The 26,628-nt window shown below is 36.7% G+C and overlaps 1 protein-coding gene across 2 annotated transcripts in view; it reads left to right on the top strand.

The window, feature by feature from the left end:
- LOC117331751 (plexin-A4-like) overlaps positions 1-26,628 on the top strand; it is a 217,325-nt gene that overhangs the window by 53,689 nt on the left and 137,008 nt on the right. For both annotated transcript variants that reach the window (XM_033890627.1, XM_033890626.1), the window contains exon 4: positions 5,612-5,740. In XM_033890627.1, the coding sequence (XP_033746518.1) occupies positions 5,612-5,740 (129 nt within the window). The remainder of the gene's footprint in view (positions 1-5,611; positions 5,741-26,628) is intronic.

Here is a 26,628-nt window from a genome sequence, read left to right as displayed (position 1 = left end):
CAATAGTTGTCCTCAAACCTTACAACAATAGTTGTCATCAAACCTCACAACCAATAGTTGTCCTCAAACCTTACAACAAAAGTTGTCCTCAAACCTTACAACCAATAGTTGTCATCAAACCTCACAACCAATAGTTGTCCTCAAACCTTACAACAATAGTTGTCCTCAAACCTTACAACAATAGTTGTCATCAAACCTCACAACCAATAGTTGTCCTCAAACCTTACAACAAAAGTTGTCCTCTAACCTTACAACCAATAGTTGTCCTCAAACCTTCCAACAATAGTTGTCCTCAAACCTTACAACAATAGTTGTCCTCAAACCTTACAACAATAGTTGTCCTCAAACCTTACAACCAATAGTTGTCCTCATACCTTACAACCAGTAGTTGCCATCAAACCTTATTACCAATAGTTGCCATCAAACCTTATTACCAATAGTTGCCATCAAACCTTACAAACCAAAAGTTGTCCTCAAACCTTACAACAATAGTTATCTTCAACCTTTACAATTAAGATTCATCTCCTCACCACCTAATTTGTGTACAACTTTCAGTTGGGTGCCAAACTAACCTCTGATATATGGTCTCAGTACCTATAATGCAATTTCATGTAACAGACCCCCCCCCCCCCCCCCTTTGTTTACCTGAGGTACCTGTAGTATCCTGATAGTAATACCTATTCTGTAAACAAAAACACAATGGACGGTTGTAAGATGGCACCTGTAATGTTACTAGATTACTCTATTAGATATTGTGGTTCCGGTTGTAGGGTAGTGGTGTGGGAAAGGGTCTTGCAGCTTACCTACACAGGCTTGGCCTGGGAATGTAAACAAATATTACATATCTAGCTTTCACAATCACTTACTTTTCTTGCCACCCTGGTGTGACAAATTATTTAATGTTGTACAGTTGTACAGAATGGATTGATTTCTACTCTATTCTTTCAACAGAGTTTCACTATATTTATCTTTCAAATAAGTTTAGCTATTACCATCTGTTAACTATTTCTGTATTTTCCAATTGCTTAAAAACTCTTTTTTTCCCAATGGAGTTTAACTATGATTATCTCAGATAACATGGAACCAAACTTTGATTTATGTTTGATTACATATCTGAAAATGCCATTCTATGAAATGTGAAGGAAGTCCTTTTTTGTGACTTTAGCTAAATATACAACAAATATCTGTTAGAATATCGTCCACAAGAAATGGTTTTCCTGTGGAATCACTTTCTCTAGAGACCATCTTATTTCATATAGAATGTCTGAGAGTTTCTGAAGCAGTATCTCAGTCACAGATCAGCCAAATAAATACAGAACTTCCATTTATGTATTCTTATTGATTTTGAAGCATGAATACTTGTGTCAAAATGTGCGTGTTACAAAGTGTATTATTGGACTTGGATATATAGTAGGCATATAAATATGGTTAGCTCCAGCAAACCGACGTAGCATGATCCGTGCTCTGTGGAGACCTAATTCTCCACCTCTCCCGCCTCGGCCAGAGACACTGCTACCTTCAATATATTATCATGAATGTTTGGCAAAAACAAAAACCCTCTTATTTCCTATTTTGCTTGATTTGCATATACATTCAATTAGTAACCAATCACGCAAGACCTATAGAAGTTGGCAGAGGAATAAGACTCCAATCATGCAAAGTCTTACTGAAGGAATTAGGTGCTGATCGGAGGAGTTCTTTATGAAGGATCCTTATGTTCAAGTATGAGTGGATGCATTAAACACTCAAAATGTCCATATTTGTGAAATATCTAAATAACAAAGATAATCCGAGTTTTGTTCTGATGCATATACGTGGTTATGGGGATATCTACATCTCCATATAAATGAATGTCTGATCTATCCCTTTACATACATGAGTCCAGAATTCCTAGTTTCATGTGTCCTTTTTATGTATTATCCCCATGCACATGTATCTAACGCCAGTCACACGTGTCTTCCCCATTAACAAGTGTCTTATCCCCATTCACATGTGTCTAATCCAGATTTGCATATGTTTAATCCCTATTCACAAGTGTCTTATCCCCATGCATATGTGTCTAATCCAGATTTGCATATGTTGAATCCCTATTCACAGGTGTCTTATCCCCATGCACATGTGTCTAATGATGATCTCTTTACTTGTAATAGCCCAGTGAAAGTAATATTGAAATAAGTTCTGTATCTGATGTAAATGGTCATACAGACCAAGGGACAGATACAAGCAGTACGAAGCATTGTCATTTGTTGTGTTAAGAACCAGCAGTCATTTGTGCATTGTCAGCAAATGCTGGTTGATTGTCACATCCTTTGTGGAGGTTAATGGATCCTTTGGTCACATTCACCAACCCCCAATCAGGTGGAACATGCTGGTTACTCCTGTATACACTGTCGTTGTCGTTGTCGTATTATTGGATAGGTGCATGTTTTCATGTTAGGCTTTGGCTGTTTATCATCAAATACATAGCCATTGGCAATGGGGACGGCTCTAGTTTAATGATTGCTAACATTTCTCTTTGATGAAATGTGTGTGTTAATTTAGCAAAGTATCGGTTACTGTGTTATGTGTAGAGGGGATTTGTGGAACTGGTGTGTACTTTTAAGCCTCCACATACAGTAAGGTCAGTGTCAGTGCCTTAAATGTACATGAGTTTTGTCAATAATGTAACTTTAGACACCAGTTTTTTTAGGAGCGAGTGTGTCAGGATGACAAGATAGCCTGTAATTGGTACTTGGGGATTCGACTGTTACGCAATGCATCACAAACTGGAGTTATAACGAGTATGAGACCTACAGTTCCCATCATCACAATAAACAAACAATACCATGAAATTCTAATTGTTAGAATTACTTCCAGAATATGCATTGCCTGGAAAATCATCTAAATCTACTGGAGGGAGGCATCCAGCATGAATAATGGTCGGCAACAATTAGCATGTTTTGAAATTGAGAGCATAGAGAGTCAAAGCTTGATAAATAACCACAGCAAGTTCTGGTATCGTGGGATTGTAAATTTTACAAATTGCTTGGAGAATCATTGATCTGCCAAAAAATATAAAATAAAATTGGTAGAAATCGTGTAGAATGTATAATTTCCTCACAAAATGATGGAAGAATGGAATTGTAAGTGTTAGGTATCACATTAAACTCAGCAGTGGTGACGTATTACCATAGCAACAGAAACAAAATGATACTGCTCTCTTAGTAATTGGACACATAGAATTGCAAATGTTACACATAGGTTTTAGGAAATCTGCAAACGTTTGATCTAACAGAGATCTTCAATCATTCAGGATGAATATATGTTGTGTAATTAAAGTGATGCTCTTTGAATATAGCTTGTACAATTAAAGCAATTCTCGTCGATCATTAGCATTTCTTAAGAGAAACAAAAACGGAGAAGAGAAAAACAAGCAATCATTTGAATTCGTTGGATTGATAATTAAAGAAAGGCTGAATTTGCTGCAATACTGCTCTTAACTGCGGCACTGCTGTTGGAATTGTGACATTGGACGGAACCAGGGAGTGCACTTCACTCCAATTAAAATACCCTAATTCAGTGCAACTTGCCTGGTGATGAGCGGGTGACACCAGGTGCCGTCTCAGAGAAATAGAAATGTTCAAAACAGTGCTTGTTTTTGAGTATTAATGAGGAAAGAGCTAAACTTGATTTTGTTCCGTAGCATTTCACTGAGGTCACTGTGAAACTTACAGCAGTTTTAACTGTGTCGTAATCCCTTACTATTTCAACTGTAATTAGAAATCATTGATTTTACTTTGATATTGTCGTAGCCATCTTTCCTGGTAAAGAATAGATCCTACACTTTGATTTCATTATCTTTATTCTGCCGAGAATCAGAAGTGCTAGGGTAATCTATCTTGTAATTATTTTCCATCTGGTGATTATCAGGAATTCAATTTCTCTAATATACAATAGTGAATGTTGTTTACAAGGGACATCAATAAAACTGAATAGATTTTTATTCCTCATTGCTTCTTTCTTTCATGTTCAGATTCTTAATGAAGTCAGAGGTGTGTTGTGAAAAAAATACTAACAAATTATCTTCAACAGAAATATTTTTGAAAGTAGTGTTTCTGATCTGAACCCCTCCGTCCCCCAAGTCCTCTCAGATAACCTGTGGTCCCTTCTGATCCCTCCGTCCCCCAAGTCCTCTCAGATAACCTGTGGTCCCTTCTGATCCCTCTGTCCCCCAAGTCCTCTCAGATAACCTGTGGTCCCTTCTGATCCCTCTGTCCCCCAAGTCCTCTCAGATAACCTGTGGTCCCTTCTGATCCCTCTGTCCCCCAAGTCCTCTCAGATAACCTGTGGTCCCTTCTGATCCCTCTGTCCCCCAAGTCCTCTCAGATAACCTGTGGTCCCTTCTGATCCCTCTGTCCCCCAAGTCCTCTCAGATAACCTGTGGTCCCTTCTGATCCCTCTGTCCCCCAAGTCCTCTCAGATAACCTGTGGTCCCTTCTGATCCCTCTGTCCCCCAAGTCCTCTCAGATAACCTGTGGTCCCTTCTGATCCCTCTGTCCCCCAAGTCCTCTCAGATAACCTGTGGTCCCTTCTGATCCCTCTGTCCCCCAAGTCCTCTCAGATAACCTGTGGTCCCTTCTGATCCCTCTGTCCCCCATGTCCTCTCAGATAACCTGTGGTCCCTAGTAGTGGTCCCATCTGATCCCTCTATCCCCTTAGCCTTCCAAGATCAGTTTGCACCAAATACTACTAGTTCAAACACACATAAATATCTTTGGAAATGGAATGCTATAATGCTTTGACAGGAATGTTCTAAGACTACATCAGCACTCTTCCTAGCTATACATGTAACATTCAGGCAGTAATTCTAGTACGTCTGTTAAAGTGAATGTTATTGATCAGACTAAACTAGAAAAATAGAATTATTTCTGCTGTCTGATGAACAGAGAACAAACAGCTTCATTTAGTTACCTGCCTTCCTGCATTGCCTACCAATCAAGCAGGTACCATACAAATGATTTAACTGGAATTTTATAGTATGACAGAGTGTCTATACCAGTCTTCCAGGCACCTGCCCGCATTTGTAGGTTTTAGGTAAACAGGGGAAGCCAAATATCATTATTTGTAAGATGGTACATCACTTGTATGTTTTAAAAGCATGTGGTCCATATTGATAGACAATCTATATACAGTACTTCATTCACCACTGTCTCTAGCTCTGTAACAATGAAAAGATAAAATACCATGTGTTTCTAATCCCATTTTATAAAGTACGAATGGTATTATTTGATTGCCTAGTCTGATCATTATCTATGGCCAAATCCATCTGTCTATCTTTGGCTTTGTCCGATCATATATCTATGGACGAATCCATCTGTCTATCTATGGCTTGGTTCGTCCATCTGTCCATTTATCATCTTTAAACTTTGAATTAGTTATTCTATAACTGATAGTCCTTCATGTATTGATTCATCTTAATTTGTTATACTTCACAAGTATTTAAATGTAGGTCACTGTGATCTAGACATTGACATGAATAGATTTTTGTTTTGCAAGCAGGATATCATGATGTTAACATTGCTTATATTTACATACTGGGTATCCTTTAATTAATATTGTATAATATTTCCAGGTCTCCATATCAGCACAAGAAGTTGCTGAGGCATACGAAGAGGTGGTGATCGAGGAGGGAAACTCTATCAGAAAGAACATGTACTTTGACACTGACCAGCGCCACCTATACGCCTTCACCGACACAATGGTAGGCAACACTGTCTTTGTATCATTTACATTACCTCAAGGTCAAGTAATTCAGACTCAAGGTCATGTACATTTAGAGTCCAAATTCAGACAAACACTGGGTCATCCATAATTATATATTTTGTTTTTGTCAGAATGATCTGATCTGTAGAAGAATGTTAGAAAAATCCACGTGAAGATTTTGTGTGTTGATAGATGTGAAAATTGTGGATGTTATTAATTGAAAAGTGCCAAGTTCAAGGTCAAGAAGTATTTACCATAATCCTCATTTGATGTTGGCGCCAACTGGAGGCCAATCGGATAGAGACTTACTCTATTGATTGTGTTCATGTCTCGTTAAGCAGTATTTGATGTTGGGATGTTTCAAGTGAAAAAGGAAATAACTGTGTTATTTTCAAGGTTGGCATTCTCTCTGAATCTTTAAGCAAAGTATTCAAATGATATTGGTAGTTTGCTTTTAAAAATGCTGATTAGGGAAATCGTTGTAGAGATGATGTGGTAATTCTTGTGAAATGGGTCCTCTGTGGATCAGCCATACTGGTATTGCTGAGTTTAATTGTTAAACAAAGGCTTCAGCTCCAATGATTAAAGCCTCAGGACTCGGGAGGAGGGGGGGGGGGGGGGGGGGGGATGATGGATGGACAGCAACAATCGGTACAGTTGGTATTGGTATATAGACCCAGTTGGGTAGGGGATCACTGTCCAAACTGATGTAAGGTATTTACGTTAATGTATTAGAAAATCATAATTCGAACAAGGACATTTTTTCTAGGAATGATGGTTCTTCAGTATTATTACATTGCTGATGGTTAAACCAACAATATAAAAATATTGAAGTGAAAGTGGTTATTTTCGCATTGTTTATGACAAAATTGGCCATGATTAGCAATACAATATAAACGTTAAGCTTTGGAATGAGCAGGTTGTAACAGCAATTTTAACAGAATTCTAAATGACATATATATTGATTCGCTAAATTGTATTAATTGCCATCTTAAGTTTTCAAAGAATAGAAAAAATGTAAAATGTTCCTCTCATTTACAATTGACAATAACTCAAAAAGGCAGAAGAAAACATATATCTCACTTAGCACACCTTTATAAAGGATTGCCAGATTTATCCATAGTTACTCAGTTGGAAAACAAAAGATAAAAAAACAAAGGCGGATTGAAATAGATTGATGGGTAAGGACCGTAAAATCCACTTCATGTGGCACAAGGTGATGGCTGGAAACCCAAATTGATCAGTCCATTCAATCTATCAAGGCCTGGGCTCTCTGTATATAGCCTTCGGGGTTGATGGAGCATTGGACAACAAGCAATGCTTGTTCCGTGTGCCAGCCTAGAGGCTAGTACAGATTTGTTAGACAAATTGTTGGCTTTTAATTTCAAGTTAGGTCTGAGGAACATGGTTGTGTGATTATGATGAAGCAGGCTGTTGTATGATGCTCGGTTGTATGTATATTATTTTCTGGTGGTGTGGTGAAGATCACATTTACCGGCTCCTGACAAAAACTTCAACCTTCATATTGATTATTGGGGAAATAGTTTGTCTAGTGGAATCCGTCTTTGTCATTCTTTCCATTTGAGAGAAAATTGAAATTCTTGATAAAAGATTTTTTATTTTCAAGTTTTCGTGACTATGCTTATGATTATGGCAGAATTTGTTTACGTCATACAATGTATATTACAGATGCTGCCTCGTATATAGTCTTCAACGACCTTGTGTCGTACAGTTTTGTTTTAAAACCAAAATTACATTTCCTTGGTACATATATATATCTTTATGTCTTTTCTCATGAAATGTCAATACTTATTTGCTAGGAAAAAAACGAATCTAAAATCCAAATATGGACATTGATTATCATGGCAACATGCAATTTCCTGAAGCTGTTGGTAACTGAAATCACTGTGGATATAAATCTCTCTTGATAGATATTCTTAAGAGATACATGGACTCTTCAACTCGATGAAAACATGAAAAACAGATTCATAGGATGTGATAGTTGCAATACAGATTCATTGTATGTAATACACATGTAATACACAGAATCATGGGATGTAATACACAAAATCATCGGATGTAATACACAGAATCATAGGATGTAATAGATGTAATACACAAAATCATCGGATGTAATACACAGAATCATAGGATGTAATAGATGTAATACACAAAATCATGGGATGTGATACACAGAATCATGGGATGTAATACACAGAATCATCGGATGTAACAGATGTAATACACAAAATCATGGGATGTTAAACACATGTTATACACAGAATCATGGGATGTAATACAGAGAATCATGGGATGTAAAAGATGTTATACACATGTTATACACAGAATCATGGGATGTAATACAGAGAATCATGGGATGTAAAAGATGTTATACACATGTAATACAGAGAATCATGGGATGTAATACAGAGAATCATGGGATGTAAAAGATGTTATACACATGTTATACACAGAATCATGGGATGTAATACACAGAATCATGGGATGTAAAAGATGTTATACACATGTTATACACAGAATCATGGGATGTAAAAGATGTTATACACATGTTATACACAGAATCATGGGATGTAATACAGAGAATCATGGGATGCAATAGATGTAATACACAAAATCATAGGATGTAATATACACATATTGATGCCAGTAACTCCCATTAGGATGAATTGTGCCTTGGTTACCATTGACTGGCCCTGATCGGAGGAAGTGGTCAGTTAGGGATGATGGATGACACTTGTTTGGTCATTTGTCAATATTGACATGTGGGTGTGAGCATATGACTTGATGGATAATAAAACTGATGATCAACCTAGCTGGTGTTTTCATGCTAATCTGTGTCTTGCTGATGTTTTTCATTGATCTATGTCCTGGACATGCTTGATTGACCTATAATTTAAAAAAGATTCTTTGTTTTTAACACCTTTGCTAATGGTTTCAGGATCAGTGGTTTAGAGAGTACAGGTTAGCTTTTGATTTTACTGCTGTACAGAAAAGCTTGTATTTAGCTATTATGGTCAGAACCCTATATACAATAAGAAATATGTATACATGCCAATTTGCTTTGAAATTGCTTCTTTATGTTCAGTTGCCAATTTTCTGTGTTGTGAGAAGAAAATATTACTTACAGAGAAAAGGAGTGTTTTGTTTAGGGGTATCATTTGTATTGTACCCTAACCATTCCCATATAGAAAATACACATCACTCGCACACACTAATACTTATGATAAAGGCAGTGGGATGGTTTTTCTCATTAGTTTTGTGAGCGGGGTAAATCTGACGTAAACCTCACTGACGTAGTCTTTATCCTAAAGACCATGCGTGCACGGCAATCTAGTAAATACCATCATTAAAAACAACGCAAGATTCTTTGAACATCAGTGAGAGCTAAAAAAAACAAGTTGCCATTAATTCAAGGTTTCCATAAATAATGCATTAATTGTTTTTACATTTACCATCATATATCCTGAAACCTCTATCCTCACCTCGTACTGCCACGGCCATAGCCTACATCCGTGATTTGGCTAGAGTTCCGCTGAAGGATATAAAAGTACCATTCAAAATGTTGTCAGCATACTGTTATATTGCAGCTAAAAGCTTTCATCTGTACCCCAGACAAAGTCGTAGATGCAGATCATTCATTGAGAAATTCTCCATCTGTTTGAAAATGTTTAAATTGTAAAAAAAAAAAAGAGATAATAATAGTTATAGAGATAGAAATTGGAGGCATATTATAAGCCTGAATGTTTTCTGCTAAAAGCCTCTATCTGGCCTGCAGCACTGCTATCTTTGATCATGATTTTGATCATGTTTTATCCAGATCTAGTATGTTTCTAGAATAAAAATTGTTCTTATACAAAACCCTTCAAAATCCTTGTGAAGACCACAAAATTTCTGATTGAATCCCAAAAACTTTTCGATATTGACTTAGTTTCTAATGCAATTCCTGAAAACACAATGATAGGTTCCTAAAATTAAGGCCAAAAGAGTTTTCATGCATCATTTTTAAGGCCACAAGATTTTTCATGGAAACCTGAAATGTCTGATGGGGACCAAATTTCTAACAGAATACCTGAAAATTTATGATAGAGGCCATTAGGATTTGTGGCATAACCATTACCAGTATGAGAGTTTCCAAAAGAAACCATGTAATGCAACTTCTTGAGTTCCCAATTGACTGAAGTTTAAAACTATCGATATAAAGGGAAGGGGACCCCACAATTTGTCCATGTAAGAACATCCTTAAAGATGTCCAAATCAGTTCTACCTGTTGTGACTGTCATGAAACATTATGTGTGTATATGACCCCACAATTTGTCCATGTAAAACACCCTTAAAAATGTTCAAACCAACTCTACCTGTTGTGGCTGTTTTAATCATGAAACATTATGTGTATGAGTGTAGGGATGGGTGGAGGTAAAACAACACAAGTCACTGTCAATTCAGCAGTGGGGTTACTTGAGCATGAAATTTACGAGGGGACTATGGAGACTGATAAGAACGAAGGAAATAATGCCTCAGCAATGTTCATCATTGACAATGCATTGGATTGATGTGCTATTGATTTCTAAGTTGGTATCAAAACTTATCGCAAAAGCTTCTATGCCTGGCGTCTCGGCTGTGCCAAATCGCTGGAAGTTGACGCACTCTGAGTGGGGACGGACATTATAGGTACTTGGTGAGAAAAGCACTTCTGTGATCCTGACTTTTACATGTAGAAAGTTTCTCTGAATACGGAAAATTCAATTTCTCCTTTTTCCCTTGACACATGTATATGGCATGACTCGAGCTTCATTATAACAAGTCGACTGTGTACCGTGATCTGCTGTCACTGTGTCATCGGTCCCTTAGACAGGAACTTTGGTAGGTTATCACACAACTTAGAACAAAAAATCTGGAATTATAAACTGACAAGTACATGTTGAAGGATAAGGACAAAGTTATGCCAGTCACAATTTTCTTATCTTTACCCCTCAACATATAATTGCCATGCTTGATCCAAGTAAAGCACTAGAGGTATTTTATTACATGGACAGCTTTGACATGGACATGTATGGAGGAACATTAGTGGATTGATTGACTTTGGTTAAACATACTTGTTAACTAAGTTCTTCTCATTGTAAAACTGATTGTTATGACAATAACGACAATGACATACAACATTAAATTCATGGTGTAGAAATTTTAAAGGGATATGTTTGTCATAGATTACAACCACAACTGTTCAGGTGATAAGATTTTAAGGCTTGAAATTAGATGACAGATTACTCATATTGCATTATTTGTAGAAGTTATGCAATTATTTGAACAAAACGCAGGTGAAACTGACATCCTGAATGCATGAGTCTATTCCCCAGAATGACTAACACCTTGTCATGTGTTTGTTGTGTTGTTGGTTCCACTCATTCTGTTTGCTTTAAACAAACAGGCCTGGAGAAGCTGCACTCTGTTTTAGGATCACATCCCCTATAGCTGGTAGGAATTAAAAGATTAAATTGCCAGTAGTCTTGTGATCTTTTTTGCTTCATTTGAATTGATCCAGAATCTGCAAAAATGAGCAAAAATTAACGCCGATTGATTCTTCAAGTTGGAAATTCTGCACTGTTAGCATTAAAATTTTATAGAAAGCGAGCCGAAAAGATAGATTGGAAAATTCATTATTTCAAACACGGTTCATCTTCAAGGGGATTTCGGAGATGTTTACTAACGTAATTTTAATAGTTTCTTGAACTCCTTGCACTTTCTTTGCCGTGATCTGATTAATCAAATTTCGGGAATAGGACTGTGCTTATGGTACATTTAATTTTAGCTAATCTTTGGGAAATAAGGGCAGGATATTGGATTGTATTATAGGTCCATCGTAATCTGCCTAGGGAAATGGTTTTACATCCACAGGCAGGTTTACTCGAGTCAATGTGGGCTAGAAAACTCTCTGATCCCCACCTTCTCTTAATGAAATTTTAACGGTTTTTAATGAGGACGGAAATCAAAGAGGATTTTCACAAACATTTAATTGATATTTTTGTTAAGAAAACTGTGGGCTGTGTACTTATAGATTGACTTGTCTAAGAGGACATACAGACATGTATATATCTATCTGGGCATTTACACACGGCCGTGTCACCATTTAACATGGATGGAGGGGGGGGGGGGGTATTTCATGTTCCAGATTCTACTGCCCTCATGTACTGCCGTCATGTACTGCCCTCATATACTGCCCTCATGTACTGCCCTCATGACTGTACTGTCATGTTTAATATTAATGTCATACCACGTTAATTATCTACTAGCAATATACAAGGTCCTACAGTAAATTTTATGGGCAAAATTCAGGACAACTTTAAGAGAAATAAATCCTCTTTCAAGAAAGATATTTGAAAATTAGAATATAATGTGTCCTCTTCTTTGAAAAAACATGAATTTTAAATGTCTAAGTCCCCAAGTAGCCATTCCGTGTGAGATATTAATAATGATTTAGATGGAGATACAGTGAACTAACTTACATTGTTTGTGTAGAATAAGACTCGGCTGTTAGATAACTTACATTGTTTGTGTAGAATAGGACTCGGCTGTTAGATAACTTACATTGTTTGTGTAGAATAAGACTCGACTGTTAGATAACTTACATTGTTTGTGTAGAATAGGACTCGGCTGTTAGATAACTTACATTGTTTGTGTAGAATAAGACTCGACTGTTCATTGATTTCTCTACATCCTCCCAAGCCTCATCATTACACAATAGCATTCATTTGAAACCATGATTTCCTGAATTCATGTTATTTATTATGAAAGGACTATTGAAGGAAGCCAAATATGATATATCATGGAAGAACATTTTGATCAAATGAACTTTAAAAATAACGGAAAGAAAAATACGAGGAAACCATGGTAACACGATAAGTTCTGTTCGCGTCCATCAACTTGAACAAGTATTTTGTTATTTTCAATTGCTTGCCTTCCAGTGATATAGATAATAGAAATGAGAATGTTACTGGTGACATACACTTTTATACAGCTAATCATTCTAATACTGTCATTCCGGAACAAGATTATATTCAATGTTGTCATTCAAATTTAGAACTTTAAAAAAAGCACACCTGGCTGTTTTATGAATGAACCGTTGTACTTTTATGATAGCAGTTCCAGCCGTTATCTCCAGATTACAGTAAAGGTCACCGTAAGATTACGTAGTGTTCATTCATTCTGACGATTATGGCCAGACTTTATTTGTTAGATTTCACATATGACCTATTCTCTGCGGGTGTCCATGACAAAAATGGTTGATTTGGCATTCAAACTGTCAATTGAACACTTTAAAATGCCATGACTTTTTATCACCTTAATCAATAAAATGTCCTGTCAGAATTTCTATTCTTCTTTTGAAATGTTCAGAAATTTGACGAAAACAAATATCTTTCAACGTATGTGGCAAATATTTTATAGATTATAAACGTTTAATGCATTGGAAAAAAGTTGGAACCAAATCGAATAGGATCGGCTTGTACTGCTCGGCTGTCACTGTAGAACTGATTAACATGACTTTATTATAGGATTTACAAAACTTGTTGTATGCTGAAATTATGGCCCTTTGTTCATTTATCCTGATATGGTTACAACAAACTTATACTGTTAATTTTGTCAATTGTTAAATCTGAATAACAATACATATCTTTATCTTCTGGTAACTAGGGAAAATGAATGCTATCATTTATTCTTCAGTTAGTTTTGATCTTCTTCAGAGCTGATTAAAATGTTCAGCTTGTTACTTCAATATTTCTGACTGATAATAAAACATAAATATCAGAAGCATTTCGAGGACATAGGTTGTCACAAATGTAGTATGTGGTAATCTGTATGAGTTCTCACAAATATAGGATGTATGAGTACTCATTTTTCCATCAGAATTTAATTTCATTTTGATAATATAAGATGTATAAAATCTGTAGGCATTGTACAGTCCTCAGATGTGTATAACGTTACACTTTAAATCTGTCACATTTCTATATTAGATATGATATTATTGCATACTCTCACAAATAATTTTGTCATATTCTGAATATCTGACATGATAAAATATCTGACGTGATAAAATATCTGACATGATAGGGTGTTTTTGCCATGTTTTGTTGACGTTTTTTGCCATGTTTTGTTGACGGTGTTTTTGCCATGTTTTGTTGACGGTGTTTTTGCCATGTTTTGTTGACGTTTTTTGCCATGTTTTGTTGACGGTGTTTTTGCCATGTTTTGTTGACGGTGTTTTTGCCATGTTTTGTTGACAGTATTTTGCCATGTTTTGTTGACAGTATTTGCCATGTTTTGTTGACAGTATTTGCCATGTTTTGTTGACGGCGTTTATGCTGTATAGTGAAGGCCATACCATACAAGAACCCCTCTAATATCTTTATGATATACATTGATGTTGTAGCTGTATGTTGCCGTGTCGTGATAGAAAACCCATGTTAGGTATTGTACCAGTCCCGCGGTACTATTTCCCCTATGTATCTCCCAAGCATACATTTTTGATTCATGCATAAAACATTTGCAAAATTAGTTTGTCAGGTAAAAAGAATTCTCTGAACATTCCTTACGGGATGTTACTTTTTTAAAAACCTTGCATAAATAGATATTTATATTTATGAATCCAAGCTTTACAAAACATTCGACAGAATTCTGTGATAAGCTGACTGAAATGACGTTTTTATGTTAGGTGACTTCGGTTCAATGGTAAGTGAAAATTCGGTCACATTAGATATATGTGAGAAGGTGTAAAGTGTCCATTCATGAAGAATAATGCTGGTATGAGTTTCCTTGTGGAGAATACTATAGTATGTGTTAGTAATGTTGATTTGAGAATTATAAAACTTTGTCATTCAGCAAGAATGTCTGACGTATAAATATTCAGGAGGTGATTATAGAGATATCTATGACTTCACCTTGTACAACAGAAAACAGCCTTGTTTGGAAACTAAAGGAGAATTCATTACAATTTCAGTATTTTTAAAGTGACAAATATTTTGTTAAGCAAGTTTCTGATGTTGTGATTTCCTATCTAGTGTCATGTGACAGCATGGTTTGTTTCTTTTGTTTTTGTTTTTGAATTTGGGATGGGGTGGGTTGGGGTTGGGAGTTGATTTGAATAGATAGAAATTGTTGGGGGAGGGGGAGAAGAACCTAAATGGAAAAGAAGGTGGTGGATTAGTAAGAGAGGGAGAGATAGGTATGGATAGACAAAAGGAAGATGGAGGAAAAGGAGCTTGAATGAAGGATAATTGAATATAGGGAGGTTTGAAGGACGAGGGGGGACAGTGAAATGAGATTCAATGAGGAAAGAGAAAGGGAGTGAGGTGGATGAAATTGGAGGGACTCAAATGATATACAATGAGGGAAGAGAAAGGGAGAAAGAAGTGGAAGAAAGGGTACGGCTCAAGTTGAGTATAGAAGAAAGTATGAGACACAAAGAAGAGTTTTACATCCCGACATCATTCTAACAGTATTAGATCTCTATCGACAAAACCAGAATTCAATAAACAGGATTTTATCAATTGAATCTGGGTAGGGCTCTATATTGGGGGAGAACCCGAACCTCCCTATAATTATAGCCTAAAGGGGACGGATTGCAGACAGTGAGGAAACAAGATGCAAATAAAATTGCGACAATAGCTCATCACGACTGATCTATATTCATCATCTTGTGTCGTTCTCTTCCGATTCTGTCTCCATTTAATTCAAATTTCATTTGCTGGGATCAGTTTATTGAATTGAAAAAATTTACATAGTTCCGAACAACATCTTATTGAATTGGATTTGCATTCAGTAAAAAATATTGCTATAAGCAAAAAATAGAGCCCATACTGTAATCTGAATCACGGCTCGTTGCTCCATTGTGTTCTGCGTTTCTGGTGATGTGGGAGCAAATCCACAACATAATTAGTAGTTTGCTGGCCTATATTTATGATATATTTACAAATCTGATCTGGAGGTAACTACTTGTGTATCAGATTTTGTAGTAACCAGAAAATGAATGACTATTTATTGGTCGGAGGTTTCTACAGGGTTGATGGACATTTAAAGGTATCTTACTGTTGTGTAGAGTGTAGTGACCCTGTTAACGAACATTTAGAAATACCTTGTTGTTTTGTAGGGTGTAGTGACCCTATTCTAGTTGGAAGAAACTCGTAGATTTGGTAATGACAAAATCTTAGCTGGCTTGTGTCTTAGCAGGCTCCATTTCAGACATTGACATTCCTGGGAAGTCGCCACCCTCAGTGTTATACTGATTGAAAACACACGCTAGCTCACTATAATACATTGTAGTTTATCTGTAATAAATGCTCACAACTGCTTGTTTCACAAATGATTGCGAGTCAAATTGGCTTTCAGATCTGTGGGCTTGCTGCGAAGTCAGCCTTTCTAATGTCACGCTAGGCTTGGCCATTGCTGCCTGTATATGAATTAAAGAAGAGGGTTGGTCATCATGGACGGCAAGCCATGTATCTGTACGTGTACAATGCTGGCGCTGCCGCAACATAAAATGTCATGTGACTGCCCTGGCAGTATTTGTCTGTGGCGGACATGCAATCCTCTCATCCACTGTCCGACCTAATGTGCTACTACTACCACTTCAGTGATTCATGTCTCACTTTACATACACATTCTGGAGCCCGTCTAAATCGACATAGTTTCTTACAAAGAAATTGTAGAACCTGTTTAAATCGACATAGTTTCTTACAAAGAAATTGTAGAACCTGTTTAAATCGACATAGTTTCTTACAAAGAAATTGTAGAACCTGTTTAAATCGACATAGTTTCTTACAAAGAAACTGTAGAACCTGTTTAAATCGACATAGTTTCTTACAAAGAAATTGTAGAACCTGTTTAAATCGACATAGTTTCTTACAAAGAAATTGTAGAACCTGTTTAAATCGACATAGTTTCTTACAAAGAAATTGTAGAACCTGTTTAAATCGACATAGTTTCTTACAAAGAAACTGTAGAACCTGTTTAAATCGACATAGTTTCTTACAAAGAAACTGTAGAACCTGTTTAAATTGACATATTTTCTTACAAAGAAACTGTAGAACCTGTTTAAATCGACATAGTTTCTTACAAAGAAACTGTAGAACCTGTTTAAATTGACATAGTTTCTTACAAAGAAACTGTAGAACCTGTTTAAATTGACATATTTTCTTACAAAGAAACTGTAGAACCTGTTTAAATTGACATATTTTCTGACAGAAAAATTGTAGAACCTGTGTAAACCAACATATTCTCTTACAAAGAAATTGTAGAACCTGTTTAAATTGACATATTTTCGGAAAGAAAAATTGTAGAACCTGTGTAAACCGACACATTTTCTAACAGAGAAATTGTAGAACTTGTCTTATTTATATCAATATTTTTAGACAGGGATAAAAGATTCAATTGGTTAAAAAAATAAAGTGATATTTGATCATGGATTTTCTTTTTTTTTGTATTCGATCAAGTTGAAGGCATTCTCTGTCTTGCATTATAAACGTATCCTGTTTGGAACCAACTTTTAACTCTATTGTCAACACTTAAAGAGTGTGGTTGGTCTGGAAAATTGTGCTTTTCTTAATAACTGAACAAAGCATGTAGCATGTCTTGCAGGCAGTGTATTGTGCCATGCTTCACTTTCAGCATTTTTTTCTTGAAAAAGAAAAAGAAAAAAAAGCAAGACAAAAGAACATATTTCAGCTAACAATGAACCAAATTACTGTGTCCTTTTACAGCAATTGCAGAGTGTGATGTTTTGTCTCCTATTGTGACGCAGCAGTATAGAAGTTGTCCCTAACATGCAGAATACACTCCTCATATAACATAGGGATATCATTTGGCATGGAATCACTGAGGATCCCAGAACCAATTTGAGACAATTATTTCATGTTATAGCACACAGATTACGTACAAGGATGATTATCATAACAATACTACTCATCATCACGTGGACAGAGATCTGTTTTTGTTGTGAATCATATCAATGACATTTTACAGAAGCTGATGTTGATTATAACCTTATTGAAATCCATAAATAAATAACACCCAGGCTTGTCAAAAATATATATCTGTTGATCTAAATGGCACAAGAGCTTTGTTGTGTGTGTGATCAACATCATTTAGAGTTTTGTTTATAGGTTTCTATATTTAATGATTGTTCAATTCAAACATTTGCATGACTCAAATGTCATTAATAAAGTAGTATTTTTCTGACCAAACTGTTTATGTGTGAGAAATTCTCTCTTCCTACTAGAATTGTTGGATATCATGATGTTTACATGCATAAGAACATGTGTAAATTTGGTGTATATTAATGTAAATGTGTATATGAAAAATGTATTCTTAATTTAAACCTCTGATATCTGCTGTAAATGGTATTGTGACCGCGCGACAACTCAGATGTGAAGAAATTCTAAATAATACATTGGGAATAATCCTTTTGTAGGTTTCTTTCTCGGAGTTTAATGCCTAGCTTGCTCTGAGGATGATTCATAAGAAAACAAATGGATCAGGGGCCGTTGCTGATGATGAAACCATGAAATCTTTCTTGTTTCAAATTGACATCAATTCTGCTATGATTTTTTTTGCTGTGAATTGACAGGAATACAATTTTATTGACATTTAAGTATTATTGGTGGTTGTCTTATTGCCGTAGAAACACGATGGCTCTGAAAAAAACCCACCCATGTTTTTAATGGCACAAATCATCAGGTGAATATGTAACAAGAACCAGACGATGTGTGCCAAGTTTCCATTACAGTTTAGACAGCCATGGAGGAATGGTCGTAATTTTCCTTAAAAACATCTTTTGGGATTCCTTTTAATTCTGCAAAAAGTCACAGTATTTTTGTATATATTATACGGGTACTGCTGAGATAGATATAGCTTCAGAAAATATTTATTCTGTTAAACTTGCCTAAAGATAGTTAGTATCAATGTTGGTAATGAAAGTAAAATTGTGAATTAATTTTAGCTCACATGGCAGTAGGTCAAAGGGTCAAATATGCTGAAAACTTCAAGAATCTTCTTCTCAAGTTTCAGAGACCTGATATTTTGTCATCAGGTACCTAAGACAGAGAGGTACATAGTGTCCTCATATAAATGACCTTGACCTATTTTCTGGGCCTTTTGTTGTAAATGCTTTTATCATGAAATTTCATGCTATCAAAGTTTGTAGAAAATTTGGAAACAGAAGGAGATTATCAAATGACATGAATACATGTTCTCTATGATCTAAGTTTATTTTATTTTTTATATTAATAATAAGAACATCAACAGATTTAACAATAATCCAGTCTGATATGAAAAAACTGATAAATAAAAAAGTAATACTAAACTGGGAAAATGACCCGGGTGGGCATGGGAATAGATTTGTTACTCTTTATGAAAAGAGAAATATTATTATGACTAATTGGAGTCAGAATAATCGTGTAAATCAAAGTTTGCCAGGATGCAGATAAAGCCAGATTGGTGGGTGTTACATGATGGAAAATTTATATCCATTTACTTAGGTATATTTATATACCACCTACTGGCTGTCTATGGATTCTCTAATAAAAAAAAAGATTTCTTTTCGACTGGTATATTTGGGTTTCCAATTCTGAGCTGTCACTTTGGAGCTATTCATTTGCTAGGAAGGTGTGCGCTGTAATATGTTACAGTTGATAGCCATTGGAAAGCTGCCTTAAAATGGATATGTTTGTAGATTTTAAACATGGCCCTAGGAAGGTGCGTGTCCTTGAGTTGGCACTAAGACCTTCCCCCTCCTCAGCCTTGTCTATATAATACCTGCACATGCATCATGCAATGTTGTCGTGCCCATACGGCCACAAGCGAGCGTGCATGTATGATAAGCCTATCAGACAAATGCTACCACAGCCTTGAAACATGAACATCGAGGACAGGAAAAAAACATTCTCTGGTGTTAACAGTCTGGTCATCTTACTAGTATATAATGTCAAATTTCCAATGATGGTTTCTGATGATTGTTCATTAGAATTCATGTAAAAGTCTGTATTGGCATGGATTCAAAATGAGTTATTATCAGATAAATCTATGAAATGCTATTTGCGTTAATGAATTGGTTTGTTTTCAATAGATGTGTCCTTGCCAGCCAATGCTAACATGGTATTGGATGGCTGGAATTGTGGGTATTAGTGAACAGGTGTGAGGATTTGTCTTCATTTTCTACAGTTTATATTTCCTTAGTATTTTTTCCAACCATCACCACAGCCATCATCACAGATCAAGCCGTCCCCAACTGTCAACATTGGTAGAGTCGGTCATCTGTCACTTACCTCAGTTCACCTGTTTATAAGGCAAAGTATTCTCTTGTCAATAGAAAATGAAATTTCAGTGACGGCATTTTGTGACAGAAAATATCCCTACTTATTGTAGATAGACTGTATTAACTTCCATGGCAATTTTAATGCAATATTGCTATTGGCAACCAGACTATTGACCCTTTAGCTGTAATTGGAGCTAAGCACCTTCCCGTGTTGGTCAAACTTGAGGACCATTATAGCTAGACAGGAAGAGTTGATGTAGACAACTGCATGCCCACAACATGGCTAGTCCACATTTCCTTGTACAGATGTACAGACTCCAGGGAGTGCCCCTGTCCAGTTTCCATGTATGTGTCATCTCAGTACATGATAAAACTTATCCTAAACTATAAATTTGTGCATCTCTTATCATCAATTTGACACTGACATTGGATGTTGTTTGAAAATCTGATTTATGCTGGTTAAATTTTATTGAAACTGTAGTGCCCCCATGTGGTGAGTGTTGGTACTACAGTGTACCATGTTGTAGTGCCCCCATGTGGTGAGTGTTGGTACTACAGTGCACCATGTTGTAGTGCCCCCATGTGGTGAGTGTTGGTACTACAGTGTACCATGTTGTAGTGCCCCCATGTGGCGGGTGTTGGTACTACAGTGTACCATATTGTAGTGCCCCCATGTGGTAAGTGTTGGTACTACAGTGTACCATGTTGTAGTGCCCCCATGTGATGATTGTTGGTACTACAGTGTACCATGTTGTAGTGCCCCCATGGGGTAAATGTTGGTACTACAGTGTACCATGTTGTAGTGCCCCCATGTGGTGAGTGTTGGTACTACAGTGCACCATGTTGTAGTGCCCCCATGTGGTGAGTGTTGGTACTACAGTGTACCATGTTGTAGTGCCCCCATGTGGTGAGTGTTGGTACTACAGTGCACCATGTTGTAGTGCCCCCATGTGGTGAGTGTTGGTACTACAGTGTACCATGTTGTAGTGCCCCATGTGGTGAGTGTTGGTACTACAGTGCACCATGTTGTAGTGCCCCCATGTGGTGAGTGTTGGTACTACAGTGTACCATGTTGTAGTGCCCCCATGTGGTGAGTGTTGGTACTACAGTGTACCATATTATAGTGCCCCCATGTGATGAGTGTTGGTACTACAGTGTACCATGTTGTAGTGCCCCCATGTGGCGGGTGTTGGTACTACAGTGTACCATGTTGTAGTGCCCCCATGTGGTGAGTGTTGGTACCACAGTGTACCATGTTGTAGTGCCCCCATGTGGCGGGTGTTGGTACTACAGTGTACCATGTTGTAATGCCCCCATGTGGTGGGTGTTGGTACTACAGTGTCACCATGTTGTAGTGCTCCTATGTGGTGGGTGTAGGTATGATTTATGTCAGACTGTTCTGTTATTGACCAGGGGCAGAGGATCATGAAGCAGTTAGAATCAGGGTTGGCCAGAATCTGTCCATTTGATGGCTAGGTGTATATCATACCACATGCAAAGTCTAAATTACAGTTATGGTGATGTTGGTGCTTTCCTTCTGGGAGATGGTTTAGCAGCAGACAAAACAAAATATTCTCTGAAAGGGTTTTCCATCATCTGATATGAAGGGTGTGTAGATAAATGATGTTTGCATTGGTCTGCAAGGCAGAGGCTAGGGACACTCCTCACACTGAAATGGTATGATGGAATGTAGTAACACATCAAATATCACTGTGACCTTGTACATTATAACAGCTATAGGGCACCAATCAGTATAGCTGTAATGCACTTAGATATATAGCAGTAAAACATTTAGCAATATAGCAGTATGACAGCTAGCAGTATTGCTGTAATGCTCTTAGCAGTAAAGAGCAGTATAGCTGTAATGCTCTTAGAAGTATAGTTGTATGGCAGCTAGCAGTATCGTTGTAATGCTCTTAGCAGTATAGCTGTAATGCTCTTAGCAATATAGCTGTAATGGTCTTAGCAGTATTGCTGTAATGCTCTTAGCAGTAAAGAGCAGTATAGCTGTAATGCTCTTAGCAGTATAGCTGTATAGCAGCTAGCAGTATAGCTGTATGGCATTTAACAGTATAGCTGTATGGCATTTAACAGTATAGCTGTGAGGTACAAAACTTTAGTAGTTGGACATTTGACATTATGGCAGGGAATATTTTATATGTGAGCTAGATGTATTTAAATTAGTATTTGAATTAAATATACTTGCAAATTGATTTATCTCCAGACTCCAGAAAAATTACATATTGATGAAAGAACTGGTGTTTTTGTTTGTGATGGCTGCAAATCATATCATTTCTTTTTGGGTGGCTGAATGTTTGGAGTATTACATCACTGTTAAAATTAGCCTGACTTGGGATTCCCTGGGGATTGGTTTTATCTACTTTACCAACACATGGTTCACATCATTGCCTATTTCATGTGCTTTTTGCCTGGTGGGAAGATTTTTTTTAAATCAGAAAAAAAAATCACCTTAATTACTTATCACAACACATTTATCTTGCTTTTCAATATGTTTCGTTGAATTTGCATAAAACAATTTATTACAATGTTCATTAGTTAATTCTGAGACTATTAAGATGTAAAGAACTTTATGGATGGAGCTGCAAAATTTACATTGAATGATCATGCAGTTTATTTATCTCATTTTCATTAGATGATTCAGATGATGAGATTTGGATAGAAAAAATATGACACCATTAAGCAATAATAAAAATGTTATCCCTGTCATAGCTCTGTGGAGCCCATCTCTGCCCTCCAGACACATCGACCCCTCATAGCCCTTTTTGGGGACCAATTAACTCGTTTCCATGATGACGATTAGGCCTTCGTCTGGTCGCATCACGATGACACTTAATGGAATAACTCATTTACAGGATGTGTTTAACTAAAATTACATTCGAAAGGTTCTCTTTGTAAGGAATGTAGGGGATCAGGCTATTTCTTTTAATTTAATTTGAAGCTGTATTGGTTTGATAGTAATGAGGATAGGCTTGTTCTCATAGCTCTTCTATAGGGCGTACACATGAGAACCAAAAGGTGTACCAAACAATTGGAAAATATCATTTTTTCTCTGCAGGTATGACATATATTTTGTTTTGAAGTATGTTAATGATCTGAAATCTGGTTATAAAATTTCTATAAAATCCAATTCAAGTAAAATTTACAAGTAAGATATGTAGTTACTGAAGTAAGAATTATTTGAATATATATTGATTAAACATAGTGAAGGGATATTTGTGTACACAAAGAAGTTCTATGAAGTTAAGAACATTCTAAAGATTATATTGCTGAACTGAACACAAGTAGAACCCTCTTAGAATTAAAGAAAGGCATTCAAGTGGAAACCAGAATCAGTGAGCCATAAAATACATTGTATGCTTTATTGACTTTAGTTAGGGAAGCTCCATGCTACAGATGTGTCCAACATGGTTACTTTCTCTGGGAGCCATTCTTATTTCCCAGCATCTGTGTTCAGCTTTGGTGCCTCCCCTACCCAGATTGTGGTGTAAGTTTGGAAGCTGGTGTGACATGTCTCAGAATCCCCACAGTTTAAACTATTGTACATTTGCTGAGTAAAATAGTTAAATATCAACAAAGATGCAACACATGTCAGTCGTAATGTTTAGATTTTCCGAATGAAGAGCAAAACACCAAAGGACTAATATTCATACGTCCGATTTACTGTGAATGGCTAGGTAGCATATGTGATGGTTTGCATATAAAACAGTTCAAGCTTTTATCCACAACTAGAATAACCAATCACTTGGTTTTTGGCTTCTATAAAAGAGTTGGCCAAATAGAATTTCTAATGTTATTGGCATAGTGTTATGAATATGTGACATTTATGAGAAGGAAATCTTCCAATTTGCCTTCACCGATAAGAGGTTTTGCTTCAATTGAGTCTCAGAATTAAACCTATTGAATTTGGGTTGGTTGTATTGATCGTGTAGTAATGATGGTTCCAATTTGTGCATTCTTATAAAATATGGATAACACCTTGCAGTGAGATTATACCCGAGTTTTACCATTTGAGTGGTACAATCAGTTTGGATGTTAGAGTGTTATAACCTCTCTTGTTCCCTCACACAAACATTACCTTGTGTACTGTCTCGTTTCAATGTAACATCTGATGATAGACATCAATATTTAATGGACTCTGAGTAAAACTCTTCAGCAGTTGCTTAAACTGGAAAATACTTCTTCAAATTGTCTTTATATTTAAAACCAAAGTTAATGTAGATGGCTTGTGTTTGATCAATATATATTAGATAAGGCTGAGTTGATATGCAGGTAGTTCTATAATAGACTAAAAGGCAGGTGTAATATATCAGGCTAGTTGTCTCCCTTACATATACTCTTCACAAATTAATTACAAAATGTAATCATTTGGAAAAATAACAGAATGCATATACAAAGTCAGACTATTTTCAGATCTTATTGGACAATGTACCAGGATGGTGTGTGTTGTTTACTTAACCTGATGATAGAATACTGATAAAGTTTGGTGAAGAAGATTTTGTCATTGTTGAGAACATTTAAAGCTTGGATCTTCTTGACTATAAGTCTGAGACATCAGTGATTTCTGCCAGGCATATATATATGCTGCAGGTCTTGGATATATTGGGTGTCTAGATTTCATTAGTATGACAGCAGATACAGAAACAGTCTGGCCAACTGATTTATGTAGAATACATGGAAACATGTCTCCAGAAATGTAGACTTAGTAGTGTCTGGCGGTACTCCGGCCATAAAGCCTGATTTCACTCCACCTCCAGGGGCCTGATTGTAGGTAGTGTGTGTGATCAAAGTCTATGTATAAGTGTTATGTTTATGGAAACAGGTTCTTGTTTTTTTTTTAGTTTTACTCCCTTTCTAAGGACATGGGTCCTGCTGATAGTTCTGATATAGCAGGCATACTAGCTAAATTAGGCCTCAGGGATTTAGACAGATAATCCAGCTGAATAAGGCCTCTTAATATAAGCAAGTTTAACTAGACCTCTGTGATTAAGACAGATAATCTAGCTGAACTGGACCCCTGGGATTAAGACAGACTTATAAGACCCCTGGGATTAAGACAGATTAATAAGTCCCCTGGGATAAGATAAACTTATAAGTCCCCTGGGATTAAGACAGAAAATCTAGCTGAAATGGGCCCCTTTGGTTAAGATAGACTTAAAAGACCCCTGGGATTAAGACAGACGTATAAGTTCCCTGGAATTTAGACAGATAATCTAGCTGAAATGGACCCCTGGGATTAAGAAGATAATCCATCTGAACTGTATCCCATTGTTATTAGGTGTTGTCAGTCCAGAAAGGACTGTTCCATCTAACCATTCCCGTATAGATGTCGTTTGATGTGTGGGGCCAGGAGGGGCTGTACTGATTCATGGTGGTTATAGACTGGGATTGTGGACACTAGAGATGGATGTGTCGAGGGTGACAGAGACTGGGATTGTGGACACTAGAGATGGATGTGTTGAGGGTGACAGAGACTGGGATTGTGGACACTAGAGATGGATGTGTTGAGGGTGACAGAGACGATTGCTTCAAAGGAAGTTATATTGAACACTGTTTTAATTTGATTCTTCATAAAAGAGAATTATTTGGTGTGAAGTTTAAAAGCTGTCCAGTTCTACTGTTTCTGAGCTACATTTTGGACCTGAATCAGAATGGGAGCATGACAAGTCTGGATAAATCACAGTGAGATGTTGGCGTCTAAATCGCCTTTATATTCATCGCCATCTGGTGGATGGTATTGGCAATGCAGGAGAAATTCTCATTTTCATTGGGAAGGTGTTAGAAGTTTGGACAGACAGAGCGCAAGGCTTACGAAATTGGTGTAAAAAATTGAGTCGCTCTGTAGAAAAAATTCAATTGTCAAACATGTCCGTCTTACAAACGATGGAAACAAGACTTCCTGCCAGACTAGTGGATGGTTTAGGGAGATAATTAGGGGGAAGGGAGAGGCCAACACATCCAAATCAACACTACCTCAAGTTTTTTCATTGGAGAACTTATAAATTGAAAGGGGTGGTTGCTAGTTTGAATTTTTTAGAATTTTAATCAATAATGAAAAGAGAGGAATCTTTTGTCTCTGTTAGAATGCACTGGTTTCAGTGTCTAACTTTGTCATTATCGGTAATTTGCAGGGCTTGATGCCTCAGATGCTTGGCTTCGTTAAATATTGGAGATTTTATTAGGTGAGGACGCACTCAGCTGCCCCCTAGTCTGGCTGACTTATCCCTTACCAACTGATCCTGGCTGGTCACAGGAAATTCAAACAAAATCCCTGTTACCAAGTTAAATGATGGCTTTTGTTTGTAAAGAAATTAATTTGTGAGATTCTGTACATAATTGATGAAGTCCAAAGATTATTTTCTGGGGGTAATATTTGTTTTTAGATTTAATGGTTTCTAACTCTTCAAAGTCTTGTTTGACTTGTGAAATTTGATATTTAGAAAACATGTGGAAAAGCATGCAAAGTGATGAGAGTTGTTTAGGATTACTTTTTGTGTGGAACTCCCAAGCAGCTGACTACCCTTGTTAGTCAGTTTTTTTGTTTTCAA

Source organism: Pecten maximus, chromosome 7 (genome assembly GCF_902652985.1).
Source record: "Pecten maximus chromosome 7, xPecMax1.1, whole genome shotgun sequence".
NCBI classification, from domain to species: Eukaryota; Metazoa; Mollusca; class Bivalvia; order Pectinida; family Pectinidae; genus Pecten; species Pecten maximus.
This window is presented reverse-complemented; position numbering and strand designations above follow the sequence as displayed.